Below are 19,439 nucleotides of genomic sequence, written 5' to 3' on the forward strand. Positions count from 1 at the left end.
TCTTCTCCCACCTTATAGAACATCACAGCAAGTCTATGGAGACCAATCAGCCGCTGGTTGTGCGGCTCATTGTAACGACTGTGCCACATCACATTAGTCCCCGTGTGTGAACCATGATTTCACTTGGCAATTCGGAGGCGTCTCGCTGCCTATACATATTCATGCCGAGCCTATAAGTGGCAGATTGAGATGTCCTTCCGGTGTCCGTGACAGCAGGTTATTAATATTGAACACCTAAGTCAACATTATAACTAGACGAAGCGACACGCGGGTCACCGTGTGACACACGGCGTCTTCCAGGAAGTTGGACAAATTTACAGCTATTTTTGGGGGGGAATTTTTGAGGAATTAATTTATGAATATACTGTGATTTATTTAAATTGTTGGTGATTTTCTTTCTTTTTCTTAAAAAAAAAAGAAAAAAGAAGTTGTTACCAAGCAAAACCTTGAAACACCTGAGCCACATTCTCTGAGCGCGAGCGTCCTCCTCCAGGAACCCGGAGGTCCGCCTCGTCTGCCGCGCTTGATGGGACGCAGGCTGCAGGCGTCTCGTCACGGCTGCTGAGAAGGGGTCGCCGGGGTCCTCCCGCTTGTGGCGACGCCCAAGGGCCGTCGGCTCAGCGGGGATCCCGGGGTGCCGGCGAGGTCTCGCGCAGAGCCGCGCTTCTCTTCATGAAAGCCTAATGAAGAGTTGGAGGGAGGAAGGGGAGCGTTTGGGGGGAGGCTGGGAGGAGGAAGAAGAGGTGGGCTTCTGAAAGTGAGCCGCTAGACGCCCACAATCCTGCAACACAGGAGAAACGACAAATAGCAAGCAGGAAGCACTTTCACAGAAACGTACAGCTCTGATGCATGCATTTATTGCTACTGGAACCAGAAGGACACAACATGTTTATGAGTATTACTGATAATAAATAAGGTGCTGCAGCTCAGGATTGAAGAATAAAACAAAGAGTGACAGAAACCATAAACTGAATGCAGGCACTTTTCTTTGCATGCAAAACATTCATATTGACACAATTAAATAAACTTAGTGATTACATTTTTGCATTAAAAGTAAAGATCTAATACATAACTGCTATCTTCTATATTCTTCTATATAAAAACTATGACTTAGAAAATGACTTATTCTTTTCTTAAACACAAAGACATTCACATCCGTCCCAAAAGTTGCATAGTTTTGAGTTTTTCTTCCCAGATGGAGAAAAAAACAAACTTACAAGTGTCACAATGCACCAACAATCAAACATACAGCAGTCACTAACTGATCGATATTTAAAAGTAAACTGTACACACGGTAAAACATCTACATTCATGACAAATATGACCATAAGCTGCTTGGGAAATGTACAAACGGGCGAATTCATTAATTCGACGTTCTTTGGTTGAGAAGCGCCGGCCGATTTGAGCTGGGAAAATTATCAAACAACCTGTGACCAAGACAAAAGGTGAGCCCCCCCCCCCTTTTTTCATTTTCTCAGATGGAGACACAGTCCTCCATACGGTGGCTTTCTGCATGATGACGCCCAGCAACGGCCGCATCAGGACCGCCACGGAAAACGACCTTCCTCTTCTACAGGACCTTCTTCTTCCGACCAGTTTTCAGCTCGTTGTACTGAACCTGCAGGAAGTCAGAACATAAATTATCTTTAGTTATGTGTTAAATGAACAAAACAAGCAAAAAAAAAAAAAAAAAAAAAACAGCACCAGAGACATGAGTAAATAGATTCAAAGCTGTAATGAATTCCAAGCGGTCCTCCTGAGTTCAGCCGTAACCTAAGGGGAAATATTACCAAAGCAGGGAAAGTATTCATCATTTCCATGAATGCTAATTAAAAACACGAAGGTCCTTTCTTCTTAAAACTGAGTAGCACAATATATCAATTTCTTACTCAGCAATGCAGGGCGATATAAAAGCTGATGTTATTTCAAAAAAAGTAAGCAAGCTCGCTCAATGAGGAACGGCATTGCTAATGAGTGGGACGCCCATCACGGTTGTAGGAGCACAATGACACTGGAGCATCTCTTTGCTTCCGAAAGTGTCTCTTTCACTCAACTATGTGACCCAAGGGCAGCGAAGAAGGAGACAAATGGAGTTTAAAAGCTTAGAGGGAATGAGCGAGAGAAAAGTAGAAAGCAGAGAGGATAAAAGTCCAGAAATAAAAAAAATAGAAGCCTGTATGTTTCTCGTGAGCAGTAAATGAATAAAAAGTGATAATATTGCTTTCGCACGGCTAACCGGGACCTTGAGTCGCTCACAGCTAACTTGTGCGGCTAAAAGCGCGTGCGGGGTTTACAGCAGAAGACCGCCACCAGGGATGTATCACGACCAAAACACGGGTGAAATTACACAGGGCCGCATAATTACACAGAAACAGAGCTAATTATACAGACAAGAGGGGGAAAGGAAAAGCCTGGGAGCCGTCGTGCTTGGAGGCAGAGCCGGCAGCCTCTGGGATTTTAGGCTTCCTGGCTGGCTGATCCCGCCGAGCTTACCTTCTGCACATCTGAAGGCACCCTCGACAGGAAATCAAGCAGCTCATTGTTGTCGATGCAGTACGGGTTCCGCAGCTTCTTGGTGAATTTATTGATACCTAAAACAAAAAGTCACACCAGCATATCATTAGGACTAGTCTCTGGTGGCTGCGCGCTTTGTTTCCACACAAACAGAAAACGCTCGGAGGAGAGGCTGTCCAAGAACTGCTGCTCTCAGCGCCGCATGAACACTTTTCGTTTTTCTTACTGGAGATGCGCTCGCTTTAGGATGGCACGATTTCCAAAGTTCCAGACAATAAAAAAAAGTATTTATTCCTTTGAGTCGTAATATTTCAGTGTTACAAAACATGCAGAGAAAGACTCAAATGGAACGTAAATGGAAATAAAAGTGACAAGTGAATGAATTTAATTCATCTCTCCAGTTTAAAGTGAGAATGCTCACCGAAAATAAAAACCAACTTTTAGAGTTTTTACAGTTTTCAGGTTATACTCAGAACTCAAAGTATTTTCTTTGGGTTAAACAACAGAATACTGCATACTAATATATAGCAGGAAGCAAATCAAAAGCAAAAATCTGAAAACTGTTGCTTTCATATTCTGCATAACCAGCATTCACTGCAACTACAGATAGAGATTCTTACGCCTGGACTTTGACTGGGCCATTCTAAACCCTGCATATGCTTCAGTCCTGGCTCTGGTTGTAAGTTTGTCCAGTGTTAATCATAATGACATACACTGGCATTTGTGGTTGGAAAATGATAAAATGGGAAAACGTTTAAGGGATATGAATATTTCTGTAATAGATTCTGGATAGACATTCTGTAAAATGAGAGGAAAAGCCATGATAAAGATGCAACAACACAGCTGAAACTTACCCCATAACAGGACTATATAGCGAATGGGGATGAAGTATGTGATGACTGCAGCAGTGATGAAGACCACGAGAGCCAGGCCAGACAGGAACGGCACTGACCAGTTAAATGTGCTGAAAGTTGAAGTTAAAATGATTTTTAAAGCTAAAAATCCTACAGAAAATTCACAGCATCGTTGCCATTTATGACGGATCTGAGAACTTCTTACTTTTTAATCCTCTCTCCCAGGCAGGCGACCTCATTGAGCAGGTTCTGGACCGTGATGATGATGTCTTGGACCATGTGGATTTTATCCAGTAGCCCCTTCCTCTCCGACTCCTGTGGTGGAAAACGACAACATGCTTAAAAAAGGTCAAGAAATAAAACTGTAATCAAAACTGAACAAAGGCTCCAAGACTTGTTATTATGATGTTACTGATGATTAATTAACTTTACAAAAGGTTTTGATTTGCTTTCTTTTCATTCATTTCACAACACGTGTGTTAAAATTAACTCCCCAAATAAAGAGCTAACATTCAAAGCAGAATTTGTAAAATCTTGAGTAAAAAATGATCAGGAAGACATCACATAAGCTGCTTCTCTCATATTACAGTTTGAGAAAATAAATACAGATTTCCATTCTTACATAAAGTACAAAAACAACCAAAAGTAAAATAACCTAAAACATATTTTCTATCAAAAATATTCATCCAGTAGTTCATAACAGGTTCGTTATCTTTAACAGTCATCACAAACAACATTTTTAACAATATTTTTAAGTCATTCACATAGGAAATGTATTATTTTCATCTGTAAAACTGAAGAAAATAAAGTATTTTTTACTAAAAAGTTTAGGTCCCAACTCTGAGCCTTGTGGAGCGCTACATTTAATAATTTCTTTAATATTTGAGTTAAACTGTTTTTGTTTTCCAAATAACCACTAATGAACAGCACCTTCAAGAATAAGGCTAGAATATCAAAATGATCAATTGATTCGCTGTACTGCCTTCTTTCTAATCTTCTGTAGCCTCTTCAATACATTTGAGTACCAAAAGTAATAGAAATTAAAGCTGAATACATTCAGAGCCAAACAACGAGTTTAAATCTGAACCAAGAATGAAACTGATATAAAAGTATTTTTCATGCCTCAATTTAAATGTTGATGCAAACTGAACTGCTTCCAAAGTCTAAAATAATGCTATATCCTAATACAATTAAAGTAATATTTGTTGTAAATGAGGATGATTTATTTAAGTTTTGGCTTTCAGGGGGACATTTGATCCGTGCGAATAGGTTTGAAGGTGTAACCTCTCCAGAGCGGAGGAGGACGCTGAATTACGAAAAGAGATGAGGTATTGTCGAGAAGCCACTCCACACTCCGAAGAACGGCTTCAAAGTAAACAGAAGAAACGAGGCTCATGGAAGATCTTTGTTCGGAGAGAAGCACTTCGGACCGAAACATGTCCACATCAAAAGCAGCGAGACTAACAGATGGCTAAACATCTGAAGAAAGGACATGGGCCGACGCGGGAAGGATGTTCTCCAAAAACCACAAGTTAAGACAAACGGCGCTTTGCCTCAGCAAAATATCCGTCAGCGCACTGAAAGGCCTGGGCCGCTTCAGGGTCGGGTTCCCAGTGGAATCCTGATGAGAACCGCCATGAATCAGAGCCACACAGGCCATTCACAACGTCAACAATAAACCGCTGTCACTCTGAAGACATATTCCACCGCCTAAAAGCATTTCAGGACAGTCAACACTAACTTTCAGAAAGAGCTCTATAGAGGCATGTCTAAGTGCTGTCATTAGTTCTATATTGATGGTATTATGTAGTTTGTTAAGCTCAGGGACTTTCCCAAATGCAGCAGACCTTTTCCCCCGCCCCTCCATTTCCATATGAATGTGTTGTGACAAGTGGAAACAGGTTGGTGAGATCTTCATTAGGCCTAAACGTCTTTTGGTTTCAAAAGGAGTACAACTGGTGGTTGGCAGGAATCAAAACGCTGCGGAAGATTTAGTGCCGAATAAAAGGCTTAGCAACACACAGCCATAGATCAGAGAGGGAGATACCTCTGTCAACATGGGGAAGGGGGGAGAAAATCATAATTTTTTTCTATTCATACACAAGTCGATGCTGAGCTGCTAAAAATACACCCAACTCAGAAGGTACGATACCTTTTCATCATCCTCGTCCTCATCCGCCAAATCCATGCTGTCCTAGAAGAAAAAACAAAACACTGAAAGGTGAGACTCAAAGGATTCAGGATAAAAAACAAACAAACACAACTAACATGGTGTTGGTGTAACACTGGAAGCTTGGACTAACTCCTGTAGCTGAGCGCTGACCCTGAGATTAGCCTCCTGAAACGCTCGGCCCTGCGGGGTCGCCGACCGACGGGACGCGCCGGCTTTTTCTCAGGCTCAGCCTCACATACCAGAATATATTAACAACCTATAATTATTGTTTGAACATCAGCGCTACTCATAAAAACTCACTCATGGCAAAGGAGTTGTTTAAAAAGCGGTAATGCTAAAAAAAATATATATATACGTTACTGTCACTTTAAATCTGTACTTGAGCTGGCAAAACCGTGAAAACAGAATATAAAGAAGCTTCTTCTTGTTAAACTAAATTTTGATAAAAATATGTTTTTTAGTTGATTTTGCTATAACTATAGATATAAAAACTGCTCTATTTAACAGGGGGATTATTCAATCCATTAACTGAACTGAATCAATGGATTTTAGGCTAAAACTAAAACGGAGACCTGACAGTGCATCAGGAAGTGGAGAAAAGTGGTTCTCAGCCAAAAGCTTCTAAAAAAGGTTCTGAGAATATAAGAAAATATAAATGATCAAAATAAAACAGCTTCCAGAAAGATAAAGGGAGCATGTGATAATAAACTACATTTCGTTTAAAAGGATGTGAGTGGTTACCCCTAAAGCAGATAAATACAGTAGGTGACTTACTTAAAGTTTCGAAACACTTCTGCTTTTCTCAATGAATGTTTCGTAATGATTTTGTTGTCATGGTGACCAAACAAACGTCTCGACGTCATTCTGATTTAACATTCTGGTGAAAAAAGCAGAAACTTTCCATAATTGTATACAACTCTACCCCAGCTTAATAATAATAAATAAAAAAACAATAAAGAAAAGTCAATTGAACATCTGCCAATAGCAGTGATTTTTGTTGAGAAACGTTTAAATTCATTACAGGTTACAGTTAATTAACGTCGAGATAGAAATTCAGAGCAACATTCACCAAAGTGGTGTCAACAGACGGCATACTTCCTGTTTTATGAAACATGGAGTCTGGCTGCGTTAGGTGAGCTCACATCTGTCACATCTGGTGGGAAGAGGAACAGCAGCACGTATCCAGTTGGTTTTCTGTGACTTTACTGCCAGATGCCATTGTACTTTTAAAGCCAATTAAAATGATGCGCCTCAGTGAAGCCAAATAATTTTTAAAAATGATACGTTTCCACCATAGTTTCTATAGTTCAACTCTTCTCCTAGCTGAGTCACATTTAGCCCGACATTCTTTTAGATATTCTGTTATTTTCCTATTTTTGACCAGAAAAGATGAATTCCTTAATGACAGATGGATTATTGCAACTATTTTGCTTTGATATGTATAAAGAAATGAAGTATGTTGTGAAAAATGCAAACGAAACCTTAGCTGACAAAGTATATACTTAATTTGTAATAATTCTTGTATTTCTTGGTCAGAAAATTAAATTAAATATGATATCCAAGTTATTCATTGACTATTTTCTTACAAGTAATATTTACAAACCCTATTTTGTTGCAAAATCGTAAACATATATACAAGTCACAACTAATCATAGTGAGAAAATCCTTCATTGACTTGTGACTTAATAGTTTTTCCTGCCGTCTCTGGACTCACATCAGTGAAACTGAGAGAGATCCAAATCCAGAAAAAAAACCAACAAAATAAAAAACACACAACCTTTTCTGAAGAGAGCACTAAGCACTTTTTTTTTGTTTGCCAAGTTGACCCGCCAAAACAAAAGCTGAGCTGCAGTGCAATTACAGCGAACCAGAGGAAGGACAAAAACTGGGGACGGGGAAAGCCGAGTTAGTAAGCTCTGAAAATTAGCTTTGACTATAATGCGCTGTTATATTCGCCTATTTAGTCGGATTTCTAAGCTTTTGTACTCTGTTATTCTTTTATTAAGACTTGGAAAGACATATTCAAGCTGTTGCCATGGCAACGTATGAGCTTCTAATTACGAGCACAAAACACAGTTTGGGTGGCCATTTTTCTTTTGCACATAATGAAGAAAAAAGACAGCAGAGAAAAGTAGTCATCAGGCTCTCCCTCTTTCTCTCTCCCTATATATATATTGACTCACCACGTCTTGACTGAGTCGTCCGGAGCGAACCTGGAAGTAGTTCCAGGTGATGAGCAGAACCAGGAAGCAGGGCAGCATGTAAATATCCCAGTACCACACCGTGACAAGAAAAATCTGCAGGAGGAACCGAACGTTAGCCGAGGCACAGAGAAGGGGGAGGAATCTCGACGTGACACCCAGAAGCTAACGGTTGATCTGACCCGCTCCGGTCCCCCTGATGAAGAGCGATCTGGTATTACCTCAACCCCGATGTTCATGTGGTGCTCAGTTGGACCAACTCAAACCCCAGCTTATGAGTTGACTGTAGCTACATAAGCCTAATTGCTGTTACTCATCCTGAGCACATTGAAGGAAATCACTTCAGAGCAGCCGTGGGGAAGCTGTGTGGAAATGTCATTGCCATCTGATATGTCATCTAAAGCACAGATACGGGCAATTTATGAAATACACCAACACAAAGTAGCGCCTGATTGTAAACTGGGAGGGAAATACAGTGTGGCTTTCACAATTATTTACGAATAAGAACCTAAGAGAATATATTGAGCCTCTTCTACAGTGATACTCCTAGATTAAACCAATGGTACATCAATTACCACGATTGGTAATTACAATTACCAATCGGGTGGTGGCAGAAACCACCAACCGATTGGTAAGCAAATAGCAAGATGTTTTATATCCACAGCAAACACAACAGAATCTGTTTACAGGGCAACTTGTGATCTATTTGGAAGAGTGGCAAGAGCACCTAAACAAACAGCTTTAGTTTAGATCAGAGGCATGTGGTACAAGTGTCCTAGCCAAAGTCCAGAGTAATAAAAACAAAAAATCTATAAATTCAAATTAAATTTAATTGCAAATTTGGGGCAAGACATGAAAATGTCTACACACTGCAAAAATAGAAAAAAGGGTCAATTTTACATATTACTGACTCTGGAAAACAGAAGTCAGTTTTCCAGAGTCTTTTGTTTTTCTTTTTGCAAAAGCTCCGACAAACTTTTGTTTTTCTTTTTGCAAAAGCTCCGACAAACTTGTTTGATTTCTCTTCCTCCCCACAGTTGAGCAACACCTTGTGATTCATCACATAAAATCTCCCTCAAACTCCACTGAAGTTTGTAGTGGCCAAGTGTTACAAGGCACTGTGTGACGCAGATAAAATGACAAAGTAATCTGGATGTTATTGTTTCAGTTGAAGATCTGAATCAAACTGGAGTAATGCTGCCAGAGAAGCAACCTGGGGCCAAAAAGCAGCAGTGAGTTAAAATGTTTGAGTGAGGCTTACAATTATGGGTTTTTAAATTTTTTATAAAGCTAATAAAAACAAAAGAGGTGAACATCTGCTAAAGACATCGCTCTCCTGGACATGAAGCTTATCAGATCAGAACACCAACACCAGCATCAGCTACAACGTGCCGATTGCCAAGCGCACGCTCCTCCGTGTTATCACGAGCCAAAGCAGAGCCTGGGAGACGAGGTGGATGTGGTTTCACGCTGACAGGGTTATGTTTTATTAGGAAGGACTTTGTAATGACTGAGGGTTTTGGGGCGGGGGGGGGGTGGGGGGGGGGGGGGGTGGGGGGGGGGGAACACAAGTCACGCTTTAGTGGAAATGTATACTCAGACCATAAAGATTGGGATAATTGTAGCTCATTTCAACTTGAGAGGCATTACACAGACTTCAGCTGTAAAACAAATACATAAATAAAAGGATGTGGGAATATTATGCACATCACAGGAAAAACTTTAGGAGTGAAAAAGGAAAAGGTTGGTACAGAGTGGTGGAAAGACTTCCAGATGAATGTTTGTGGAAAGAGTTTGCATGTGTCAGAAATCTTTTTTTGTACATCCACATGCAGGTTATTATACAGCCGATATTAGAGTTCGCAGCCTCATTTTCCTACACGAAAAACATTCATGTTATTCAGCGCTGAAGTATGAAATTCCTACAGCATAACTTCAAAAACTGCCTCAAAAAACTGTCAAAAATAATAAAAAAATGAAGAAATCTAAGATTTATTTTAGTGCAATATTAAAAAAAAAATAGATATATGTTTTAAAAATGTTCTTTATACAATAATTTTAGAGTATTCTTTCTTAATTGGTCTTATGTCTCCATCATGAAGACCAAAGAACACATTATACCAGTCAGGAAGGAAGTTCTGTAGAAATGTGCTGCAGGTCCGGGCCTGCGTTTCCATTACAAATTGTGGTGTTTGCATTAAATAAGAAATGCAATTAAAATCACAAGTGAATAAAGTTTGTTCACATGATAAGTCAATAAAAAACACCATGAGTCTTCAACTGCTTCCCGTCGTTTCCTTCGTGGTTTGCGCCAGCGGCAACATGTGACTGGTGTGATGCAGAAAAAGCGTTTCCATTGCAGTTTTGCGAAATAAACCAATGTGTTTTGGAAATTGCCGTGTCTCCATTAAGGACATTTATTTTCAAAATGTGAAATTGCCAATTATATAGTCAAAGGAAACGCAGCTTGTGACTCAGTTCCACCATTTGGTCAGAGGGAACGCGCCAGAACTCCAGCAAACTATTGTGAGAAGCTCATGGAAGGAAACCCAAATGGTTTGACTCAAATCATGCAGTTTAAGTACCAGTTCTCCCTGATGCTGACCAAATGTATCCGAACCTCTGAGTTTGAAAAAGGTACCAAAAAAATCTCTATAATATGTCGTTTTCTGGCATTCAGCAAACAGAAATAACTTTGGTCATTTTAACTTACTTTAAACAAGAGAGCTTTGGTCTCATTTAACTTTAGACAGTGAGGAAAAAATGTGCATGTGTATTTTTATTCAATTTATGTAAACATCTGGTTTCAACTGTGATAACATGTTACTGTGCACTGTTCAACCAAGTTTATGGCATAACTACAAGAAAATTGGAGAAATACCTGAAAAAAGCTGCAAAACACCCGAGAGTGATTTGGAGGTCCATCTTCCAGCAGGACAATTACACTAAACCCACCACCAGAGCTACGACGGCTTAGATAAAAGCGTATTCGATGAGTTAGAACGGTCTAATCAAAGCGCAGATGTAAACCTAGTTGAGAATCTGAGGTAAGACGAGAAAATTGATGTTTACAGAAGGCATACATCCAGTTGGACTGGGTTTGTGGACAAAAATTTGAGTGCTGGTAGAAACACACAATAAAAGCAGCTGTAATTGTTGTGGCAGGTGGTTCTATAAAGTATTGGCGCATAAAAGTAAGCGTCAGATTTTTCTTTGTAAAAACTGTGATTCGTACTATTTTCCTTCATTTCACAATTGTGCTGCACTTTGTGATATTATCACAATAACAAAGAACATCATAACAAAGAAAAAATATGTAAAAAAGGATATCTAATGTACAAGAAGTATAATGTACTTCTCAAGATTTCATGGCAGTCCTGTCCTTTCATCCCATTAGTGATAGCCTACATTTTCATTCGTTTTTCAGCTAGCTTTAGCTTTTTAGCTCCTTTTAGCTTTTAAGCTGCTGGCCTTACAGTTTACACTGCAAAAACACAAAATCTTACCAAGTATTTCTGTCTAGTTTCTGGTGCAAATATATTAGTAGATTTGAAATAAAACTAAACTAACTTACAAGCAAGTTTAAGATGTAGGAGTTTGTTTATGTCAATAATCCCTTAATATTGATGAAAAAGTTCTAGTTTCACTCCAACATCATTTCACTCATAACAAAAAATGTTCCCATGTTATGAGTGAAATAATATATAATATAGCATTGTAAGCAGTGTCCTGCAGCAATTTCTAAAACTTCTTAGATGTGTATTTTTCATTGCCTGAAAGTTTTCACTCCTCTTCAACAGTTTATCTATACATGTTTTACAGATTATCGCTTTTTTTTCACTGCTTAAGTCACTTTAAGGACTTAAAATGCTCCTGCAATTTTCACCAAAAACATTCAGCTTACAGTGTTCACAGTGCGTTTTCACAGGAAATGCATGTTTTTCTGGCTCACTATGCAACACATAAGGAATAAAAGTATGGCTAAGCGAGATGAGCATTAGAGTTCATGTATTTTCCGCCTCAGCTCTGCCGCACACCACTGCTAATTATTCTCAGATCCTCCAAGAACCATAGAGATCCTACCCGGTAAGCAAAAGGTGGGAAAAAAAATAGTTGGGAAACCAAATGCAGTAATTAAACACTGACAACAGTGTTTGCATAATGAGGAACACATTTAAAAAGTGACAGATTCACAGTGAACACCAGTCCAGACAGGAGGCAGGGGAAACCGAGGAGGTGTCAGGGGGTTACCGTTTGGAAACAGACGGCCCGTTTCGTTTCCGATTCTCAGTAAATTATGAAAAACAGAAAAAGGCAAATCGTTTTTCAAAATTATTATCAATTTTTTTAGCTCAGCGGTTCGGAGGAGGAGGACGGCGGCTGCCGGGGTTAAGGCGTCTCGCCGATTTACGGCGCGTTTCAGCTCCCTGTGTGACAGCCGGCAGATGGTGCAGGTGGTTCGTCAGCGCATGCTGTCACGCAGAGTGAAGCTTTGATTCATTATGCTTATGTGGTGGTATTACTGGGCAGCCATTTATTTCTTCTCACTGAGGCTTGACAAGGCAGTGGGCATCAGTGTGAAAACATGACTACAGATGGTGCTGTCTTTCAAACGGAGGACGTGCGTGTTGCTGTACATCGCCTCGATGTTTTGCTCGAATAGCTGTCAGTTAAAACACGAATGCCACGGCGGAAAGTCGGAAGTGTGGAAGAGGGAACGCTTTCCTTCGCAGCTAAAGTGCAATGTTTTCCCATTAAATCTCGCGTTTTAATACGGCTTAGATGTTTCACTTGCAAGAGGCTGCTGATTAAAGCCCGCGCCGACCTCTGATCCCTCCCCGTTTGATGCATTTTATGGCCATAAAAGACTAAATGCATGACTCAAATCAGATTACAGCTCCACTACAGCTGCTGTTTTTCACAGTAAACTGAGCAAACTGTGCTACTGGCAAGCAAAACGTCTCCTCATTAGCCCTGCAGAAGGCTTCCCCCACCACCTCCCACCCTCCAACCTCCGATTGAGAGCAAAACTTTAGCGCCATCTCTGGGATGGGAAAAGCAAAAACAAAAAGACCTTTCAATGACCCTGATTGCTTGAATTGTTAATGAAAAACTCGCTCTATGCTATTTCCATCGACTGCAATGTGGGTCGGCAGGCAACGACAAAACATCTGCCCACGCTCAAATTTCAAAGTTGGAACTGTATGGCCGACAAGAAAAGAAGAAGAAGGTTGCTTTCTGTGTTTCTGTTTTCAATTTTATATTACACAGAAAGGAGAGGTGGTCAGATCTCTGAAGAGCTTTCTAATCGAGACTCCGGCTGAATAACGTGGGGTCCGAATCAAAACGGAGCGCAGAACGGACGGAGGGGTTAATGAGTTGTCAGGAAAAAAAATAGGCCATCCTGACTCCGCTGGGACCCGGCTCTCTCACAGCTGAGGCTTAACTCTGCGTCCAGGAGGAAACCGAAAGCCGACCGCTCCGACAAAGAGCTAGCTAGCAGGGTTTTTTTTCTTTTGTTTTTTTCTTGCGATGCATTGATTAAGAATCTCTCAGGGAGAGTTCAAGTAAGGGGCTGCGGTCGTCTTCCGCTAGCCTCGCAGGGAAAACAAGAGAGAGAGAAAGAAATGCAGATAGTGTTGTTGATCAGCAGCTAAAGCTCCTCACCAGGAAGGCCAGCAGGCTCCTCTGAACACTCTCCCACTGGAAGCAGCTTTTGATGTACTGCAGAGTGGACCTGATAGCCGTGTAAATCGCCTTCACGCGCGCCACATTCCTGGCCAGAGCCTGAAAGACACAGATAATAAAACACACACAGAAGACAAACACATTAAGTTGGAGTCAAAAAAAATAATAATTAATACATCCACAATCTGGTTTTCTTTAATTAATGTGGGACTTTGTGAGATATACCGGACTTGTAATCAACAAGAAAACATCAGAGGAACATCAAACTGGTTTTCTTTAAATAGTAAATATCTCATTACTTTTGACATAAGGCAAAATTAACATAAGTAACATAAAAGTAACTCTTTTATATTACATAAGATATATAAGCTTGCTTTAAGTAAATAGTTCTTGAATACAGATTTTAAAAAGTACCAGTTTCACTTGCAGATTTTTTCACTTGTAATAAAAAAAAAATGAAAAAAAATCTGTCAGTGGAACTGGTACTTTTTAAAATCTGTATTCAAGAACTATGTAGTTATAGCAAGCACACACACACATATATATATATATATATATATATATATATATATATATATATATATATATATATATATATATATATATATATACAGTATATGGCTTGACTAATTTCAGACAGTCTCATCATTTCTTTTACTTCAAATACAGAATTCTACATAATTTTATAGAAAGCCATTTCAAAGTTTTAAATGGTCCCAAATGAAAACAAAAATGTAAATTATCTAAAAGTACATTATCACTAACGTTAAACATAAAAATTCAGCTTAAATTTAAATGATCTAAAACATGTTTTATGATGTTACTTTAGTTTGTCCAAATAAGAGTAAAATACCTTCATGATAATCAGAAAATCAACAAGGCTAAAACAAAAAAACAAAAAAAAAAGTCTCCAATTTCACAAATTAAAGATCTGAAACTTCATTGTGAAAACATACTATGAACTGTGCATACTAGCCAGTACTTTTGAAACCTCTTCAGCAATAATTACTTGTTATATTTATGAACATCTGGGTCTTTTTCAGGCAGCAAACAAACTGGTATTTACACTAGAAAGTAGAAAACAAAAAGTAAAATTTTGTATTTTTGCAGCGTCAGTAAAGGAATGTCAGTAATCTGACCTGATTTTGGCAAACAAGACTTTGAACATTAAAACCGACAGCAGACCTGCACGTTGCGAGCCCAGTCTTCAGTTCAGAAGCCACTTCTGTGGCGCTAGTGAGCAACGTATTGTCTGACAACAATGAGTCGTTGTGGGAAGTGCAGACAGTCAGGCACCCTGTCTCGCACCCTGTCTCACACACTGTATATCAAGCTAATGTAGCAGAACAGCAAGCAAGAATTCACTCCATGTTGGAGCAATTAAAACGCAGAGCAGCTAATTTAGACAAATGTCTGCAGTTGTTCAAAGTTAATCGAAGAACAAAAGAGTGAAGTGTGTTTATATCGAGATTTGTTAGTGACGGAAGTGATCCCTTCCTGATGAATCTGCACGCAAATTCAAAAGGAGCTAAAGTCATTTTGTGTTTTGTTGAGATTTTATGTGATTTGACAACACAAAGCCGAGTGGAATTATGCAATAAAAACGTGGAAACAAATAACTTAAAATAAAATAATGAATCATTTCCTTTAATGTTACACTGAAATAACATTAAATGCAAATAGTTGCTTTAGAAAATAAATACCACACTGTGTGCAATTTAAACAAGTTCAGCTGTTCTGTGAAGGTTTGAGGTTTGTTAAAAAGCATAATAAAATATATCTATATTCAGTATAAATGATCATATAGAATAGAATGGAATAGATACATTACAGTATAAGAACATTTGAATTCACAAGTCTTTTCAACTTGAGAGCAGTAAAAGTTTTCAAAAATATAGAGTAAATATAAGATAAAATGGACACATAAAAAAAACCAAACACACATTTAAGAAATACATTAAACTCCAACGTATGAAAAGATGAACAGTTCTTGTATATAATTTGACACTGCTTAGATGGACTTTCACCGTCCTTTTATAAAAACAGCTACAAATCTTAGTGAGAGTTTTGGGGACATTGTGATGATGGAAAAGAAAGATGTGGGTTAATTATAATCAATATTGTTATACAATATTTGACAATATTGCAAAGTTATGCTTTCTCAATAGTCTGAATGAAGACCGGTTTTGTAGCCGACAGGCAGGAGAGAGAAACCAGAGCCCTCTCCTCCTCCTCCTGCCGCTATTAGCAAACATTTAGCTGGATTTTTGTTCTGTGCACAATGTTCTGGTTGGTTTATTTAACTAATTACCAGCTCAAATTTTTATTGGACTAATCAACTTTTTTTGTCCTTTTACGAGGATGTGATTACACTCGGCAGAGCGGCTGAAACAATAATGTGAGGGTGCGTGTTTCCATGAATACAGCAAACCTTCACAATAAAAGCGTAGTGCAAAACCACTTGCAGCTCCCTTTCTGTTCAACTGAACACAACAGGAAATGCTGGTTGTGCTGTCAATCAATTGCATGATAAATTAAAAATATCCTCATAAAATCCATTCTGATGATAATTATGTTTTTGAAGAGCAATGTTGTTTACAGAGACATCAAAATACATTTTATTTATGGTTTTGGTTGTCTGTGTTTTTCCCCCATTTTATTTATTGTTTTTGGTTGTTGTGTTTTATTTTGGATTTTTTAAATATATTGCAGGTCCAGTATGAATGTTCTACACAAAGTTAACGTTGGGAGGACTGAATACAACAACTACAAGACATACTTGTCAGATTTTTATTTATAAACCTTTTTTTAAAAACCACTAGCAGGGACTGTCTCTGTATGGGAAATTATCATTTTAATATTTGGTCAAAGCTGGGACAAACCTTTTTGGAAAATTTCAGATTATCCTCCATGAAAGCCCTCTCCTTGGGCTGGAAAGTTCTTATACTTGCTTTGACCTGTCGAGAAAAGAAAACAGCAGAGGATCGGACGGCATCAAGCTTGTGTTTCAAAGGCTTCCTTCACGTTTCATTGTGTCACAAGTAGAGGGTGAACTTTCACTTACAGGGTTAAAAATAACCTCCAGCTCTAGAGTGATGCTCCCCTTCCACAGTCTGCCCAAGTCCTCCTTCTTCAGCATGTAGACAACCCGTCGTCTCCTCTGGATCTGCAGGACAGAAAGGCCACGAGGTGCTGAACTCGGCCATGAACCCGACCAGCAGTCACGCTGGATTATATCTCAGAGTCTCCCGTCTGCTGAGGTGTTATCACCCGCTTCACTTTAATTTAAGCCCAAAGTGTAAATAGATTGGCCTATTGTCTGCGTCAGAGTCGAACGTATACCGAGAGCAGCGGAATGGCGACTTTTCCTAGAAAGTCTGGCGCCTTGTCGCCGTCGTCATCAAACACGGACACCATGAGGACCTCATGAATGTCCCTGACAGGCCTGTGGAGGCGAAACAAGGAGGTCAGGTACAGACGGAGCAGGAAACTGAATCATGTTTGTTATTATGTAAATCTGAGACTCAAACTAACAGAGTGAAGACTTGGTTCCACTCCGGATTGAGGTTCTTGTAAACTGTGTGGGTCTGCAGCCGGTCGTTTCCCAGTTCCAACACGCAGAAAGGGTCACTCTTTCCTGAGGATGAGAGCAAACACTGAAGAGGAACAGCGACAAAACTAACTGCGAATGATAAAATTAAGTCTAAATACGTAAATACCGTTTAAATCAGCAGCGGCCAGGTCTGAGGCCTTGATGACTTTGACTTGTAGTAGACCGATATCCCGCAGGTTTGTCAGAGATCTTTGCAAACTCTACAGAGACAATAAGCAGACTGGATGAGCTGTAGAAGCACAATGATTAGAGACATGCACCGATCTGATATTAACATCTGTATCGCTCCCCATATTGAAAAAAATTCTGCATCGGGTATCGTGCAGTTATCAAATTAATTTGGAAGTTTATTTATGTCTGTGTTCAAAAAACAGAAAGGTTCTAAGTAAATTCAGTAGTAATTTTCTGTATGGCATCAAACTCGTCCATTACTAAAACTCTGATACCTGCATCAGCATCAGAAGTGAAAACAGTGGATCCATGCATCCCTAATAATGATTAAAAGAAAAAACCTCAACAAACTTTAAATCATAATGTGTTATTAATAGAGCTTTACCAACACTACAAAAACACAAAGTCTTACCAAGTATTTTTTGTCTAGTTTATAGTGCAAATACTGGAAAAAAGACTAAACTAATGTACAAGTATCTTTCCAGCAAATATATAAGAGCTGGTGTTAAGTACATAAATCCTTAATATTGATGAAAACTGCTACTTCCAAAAATGTACAAAATGTCTTGTTATCAGTGAAATAACCTGGCAGTGGAAGAGCAACGTTTTCATCAATATTAAGGGATTATTTACTTGTCTTGATGAAAAGTTACTTGTAAGATAGTTTTGTCTTCTTTCAAGTATTTGCACTAAAAACTACACCAACAATACTTGGTCAGATTTTGTGTTGTTGTTTTTTTGCAGTGAATGGTTTTGATGTATTATTACTGTACTTACAGTAATAAGAAAAAAAACTTTCTGTAACCAAAGACATCTTGGTAATGCAACATTAGCGAGTTCTCTCTTCTTCTTCTGCGTCTCACTTCTCTCACCAAACCTTCAATCAGGACAAAGTTTTCACAACATTTCCATACATGGAGCTGACAGTCAACCCAAATAAATACTCCCTGTGACAGATTACAAGCAACGTTCAAGTCCCTGCAATTAAATTCATACTTTTAGGCATTAAGTCTAACTAGCCTTGCAAATCTGACACTCACAAGCGCCTATAATAGTTGACGTGAAAGCTTCTTCCAACAACGTTTAAGCAGATTGCAATAGGGTGCTTTCTCCAAAACAGTAGTTACCCCCTTCTTGTCTTTAAACACGAGCAAGTATAGTTTACCCACACGACAAACCTGGACTCTCTGCCTGCTGTATACTCCAGATTTCTACAGAGGGACCTCATTCTATCTCCAGGTTGGACTTTATTAAATGTTATTATTTTGAGTTCTCTGAGTTCACTTTAGGATTGACTTGCTGCTGTTTAAAACTGGATGTAAAACCATTTTTTCAACCTTTTTCCTTTAAGATGAAAGAGATTATTTTTTCAGACCTTTTCAAAACATGTACTGCCATCTACAGAACAATTCCTTCAAGTTTTTATCTCCATCGTTCATTTACTGAATCTTTTTTAAACCCATTTTAAGAAATCCATTAAGTGTCCCTGGTTTTTTGGTTTGGATGAGAAACTGTGAGATCTCATCACCATGTTGTTTTTTAAACATATAAAAATAATAGGGAAGTCTTCAAGGTTGTTTAGTGAAATTTCGATTCCTCCTGAAACTACTGGTTCAACTGGTCAAACATTTCTGGGTAATGGTGGAGTCAACATGTGGACTTCCCTTCCTGCACAACTAAAACTGAACTGAACAAAGAGGTTCTGTAGTCAGAAATGACTGACAAATTTAAATTCCTTGATAGTGTTTTTCCATTACTGCTCTAATTAATTTCCAAGTTTTTATATCTTTATTTGCATTTCACATTTTGCATTATGTTTTTATCGTTTCATGTGACCGAACGTTCAGCTAGGGACACACATTACAAATGAACTTTGGCTATAAATGTTAAAGTGTTTGATATTTGTTAATATTTAACATTCTCCTCTATACAAATAAATAAATCCATTTCAATTTAAAGGTAGTGATTCATCTTCTCTCAGAAAAAAAAAACAGAGGCTGACTACTTAGCCACTAGTGCTAACCGCTAATATGTCAAAGAGTTTAAACAGGTTTGGCCTGACGTTACCTCTGCTACTTGTTTAAATAGTAATAAAACCATACAAGTGGAAATATGTTTGCAATATTGTTGATTATAGTTCTTCGAGAAATAGGATTCTGTTAAATGTATTTAAAAAAAAAAAGAAGCTGAAATTCCCCAAAACTTTGATCAAGTCTGGAAAAAGC

At 38.8% G+C, this 19,439-nt stretch overlaps 1 protein-coding gene across 5 annotated transcripts in view; it reads right to left on the reverse strand.

The window, feature by feature from the left end:
• Positions 1-835: 835 nt before the first annotated feature.
• Positions 836-19,439, reverse strand: part of LOC102217262 (multiple C2 and transmembrane domain-containing protein 2-like) — a 47,276-nt gene continuing 28,672 nt past the window's right edge. For all 5 annotated transcript variants that reach the window (XM_023332342.1, XM_023332343.1, XM_023332345.1 and 2 more), the window contains 12 exons: positions 17,150-17,243; positions 16,965-17,067; positions 16,773-16,875; positions 16,495-16,596; positions 16,313-16,387; positions 13,410-13,529; positions 7,725-7,838; positions 5,521-5,562; positions 3,574-3,683; positions 3,369-3,478; positions 2,494-2,591; positions 836-1,618 (listed from right to left, as the gene is read on the reverse strand). In XM_023332342.1, coding sequence (XP_023188110.1) covers positions 1,571-1,618; positions 2,494-2,591; positions 3,369-3,478; positions 3,574-3,683; positions 5,521-5,562; positions 7,725-7,838; positions 13,410-13,529; positions 16,313-16,387; positions 16,495-16,596; positions 16,773-16,875; positions 16,965-17,067; positions 17,150-17,243 — 1,119 coding nt within the window. In that variant the 3' untranslated portion in view covers positions 836-1,570. The remainder of the gene's footprint in view (positions 1,619-2,493; positions 2,592-3,368; positions 3,479-3,573; positions 3,684-5,520; positions 5,563-7,724; positions 7,839-13,409; positions 13,530-16,312; positions 16,388-16,494; positions 16,597-16,772; positions 16,876-16,964; positions 17,068-17,149; positions 17,244-19,439) is intronic.

The sequence above is a fragment of the Xiphophorus maculatus genome, chromosome 4 (assembly GCF_002775205.1).
Source record: "Xiphophorus maculatus strain JP 163 A chromosome 4, X_maculatus-5.0-male, whole genome shotgun sequence".
Lineage (NCBI taxonomy): Eukaryota > Metazoa > Chordata > Actinopteri > Cyprinodontiformes > Poeciliidae > Xiphophorus > Xiphophorus maculatus.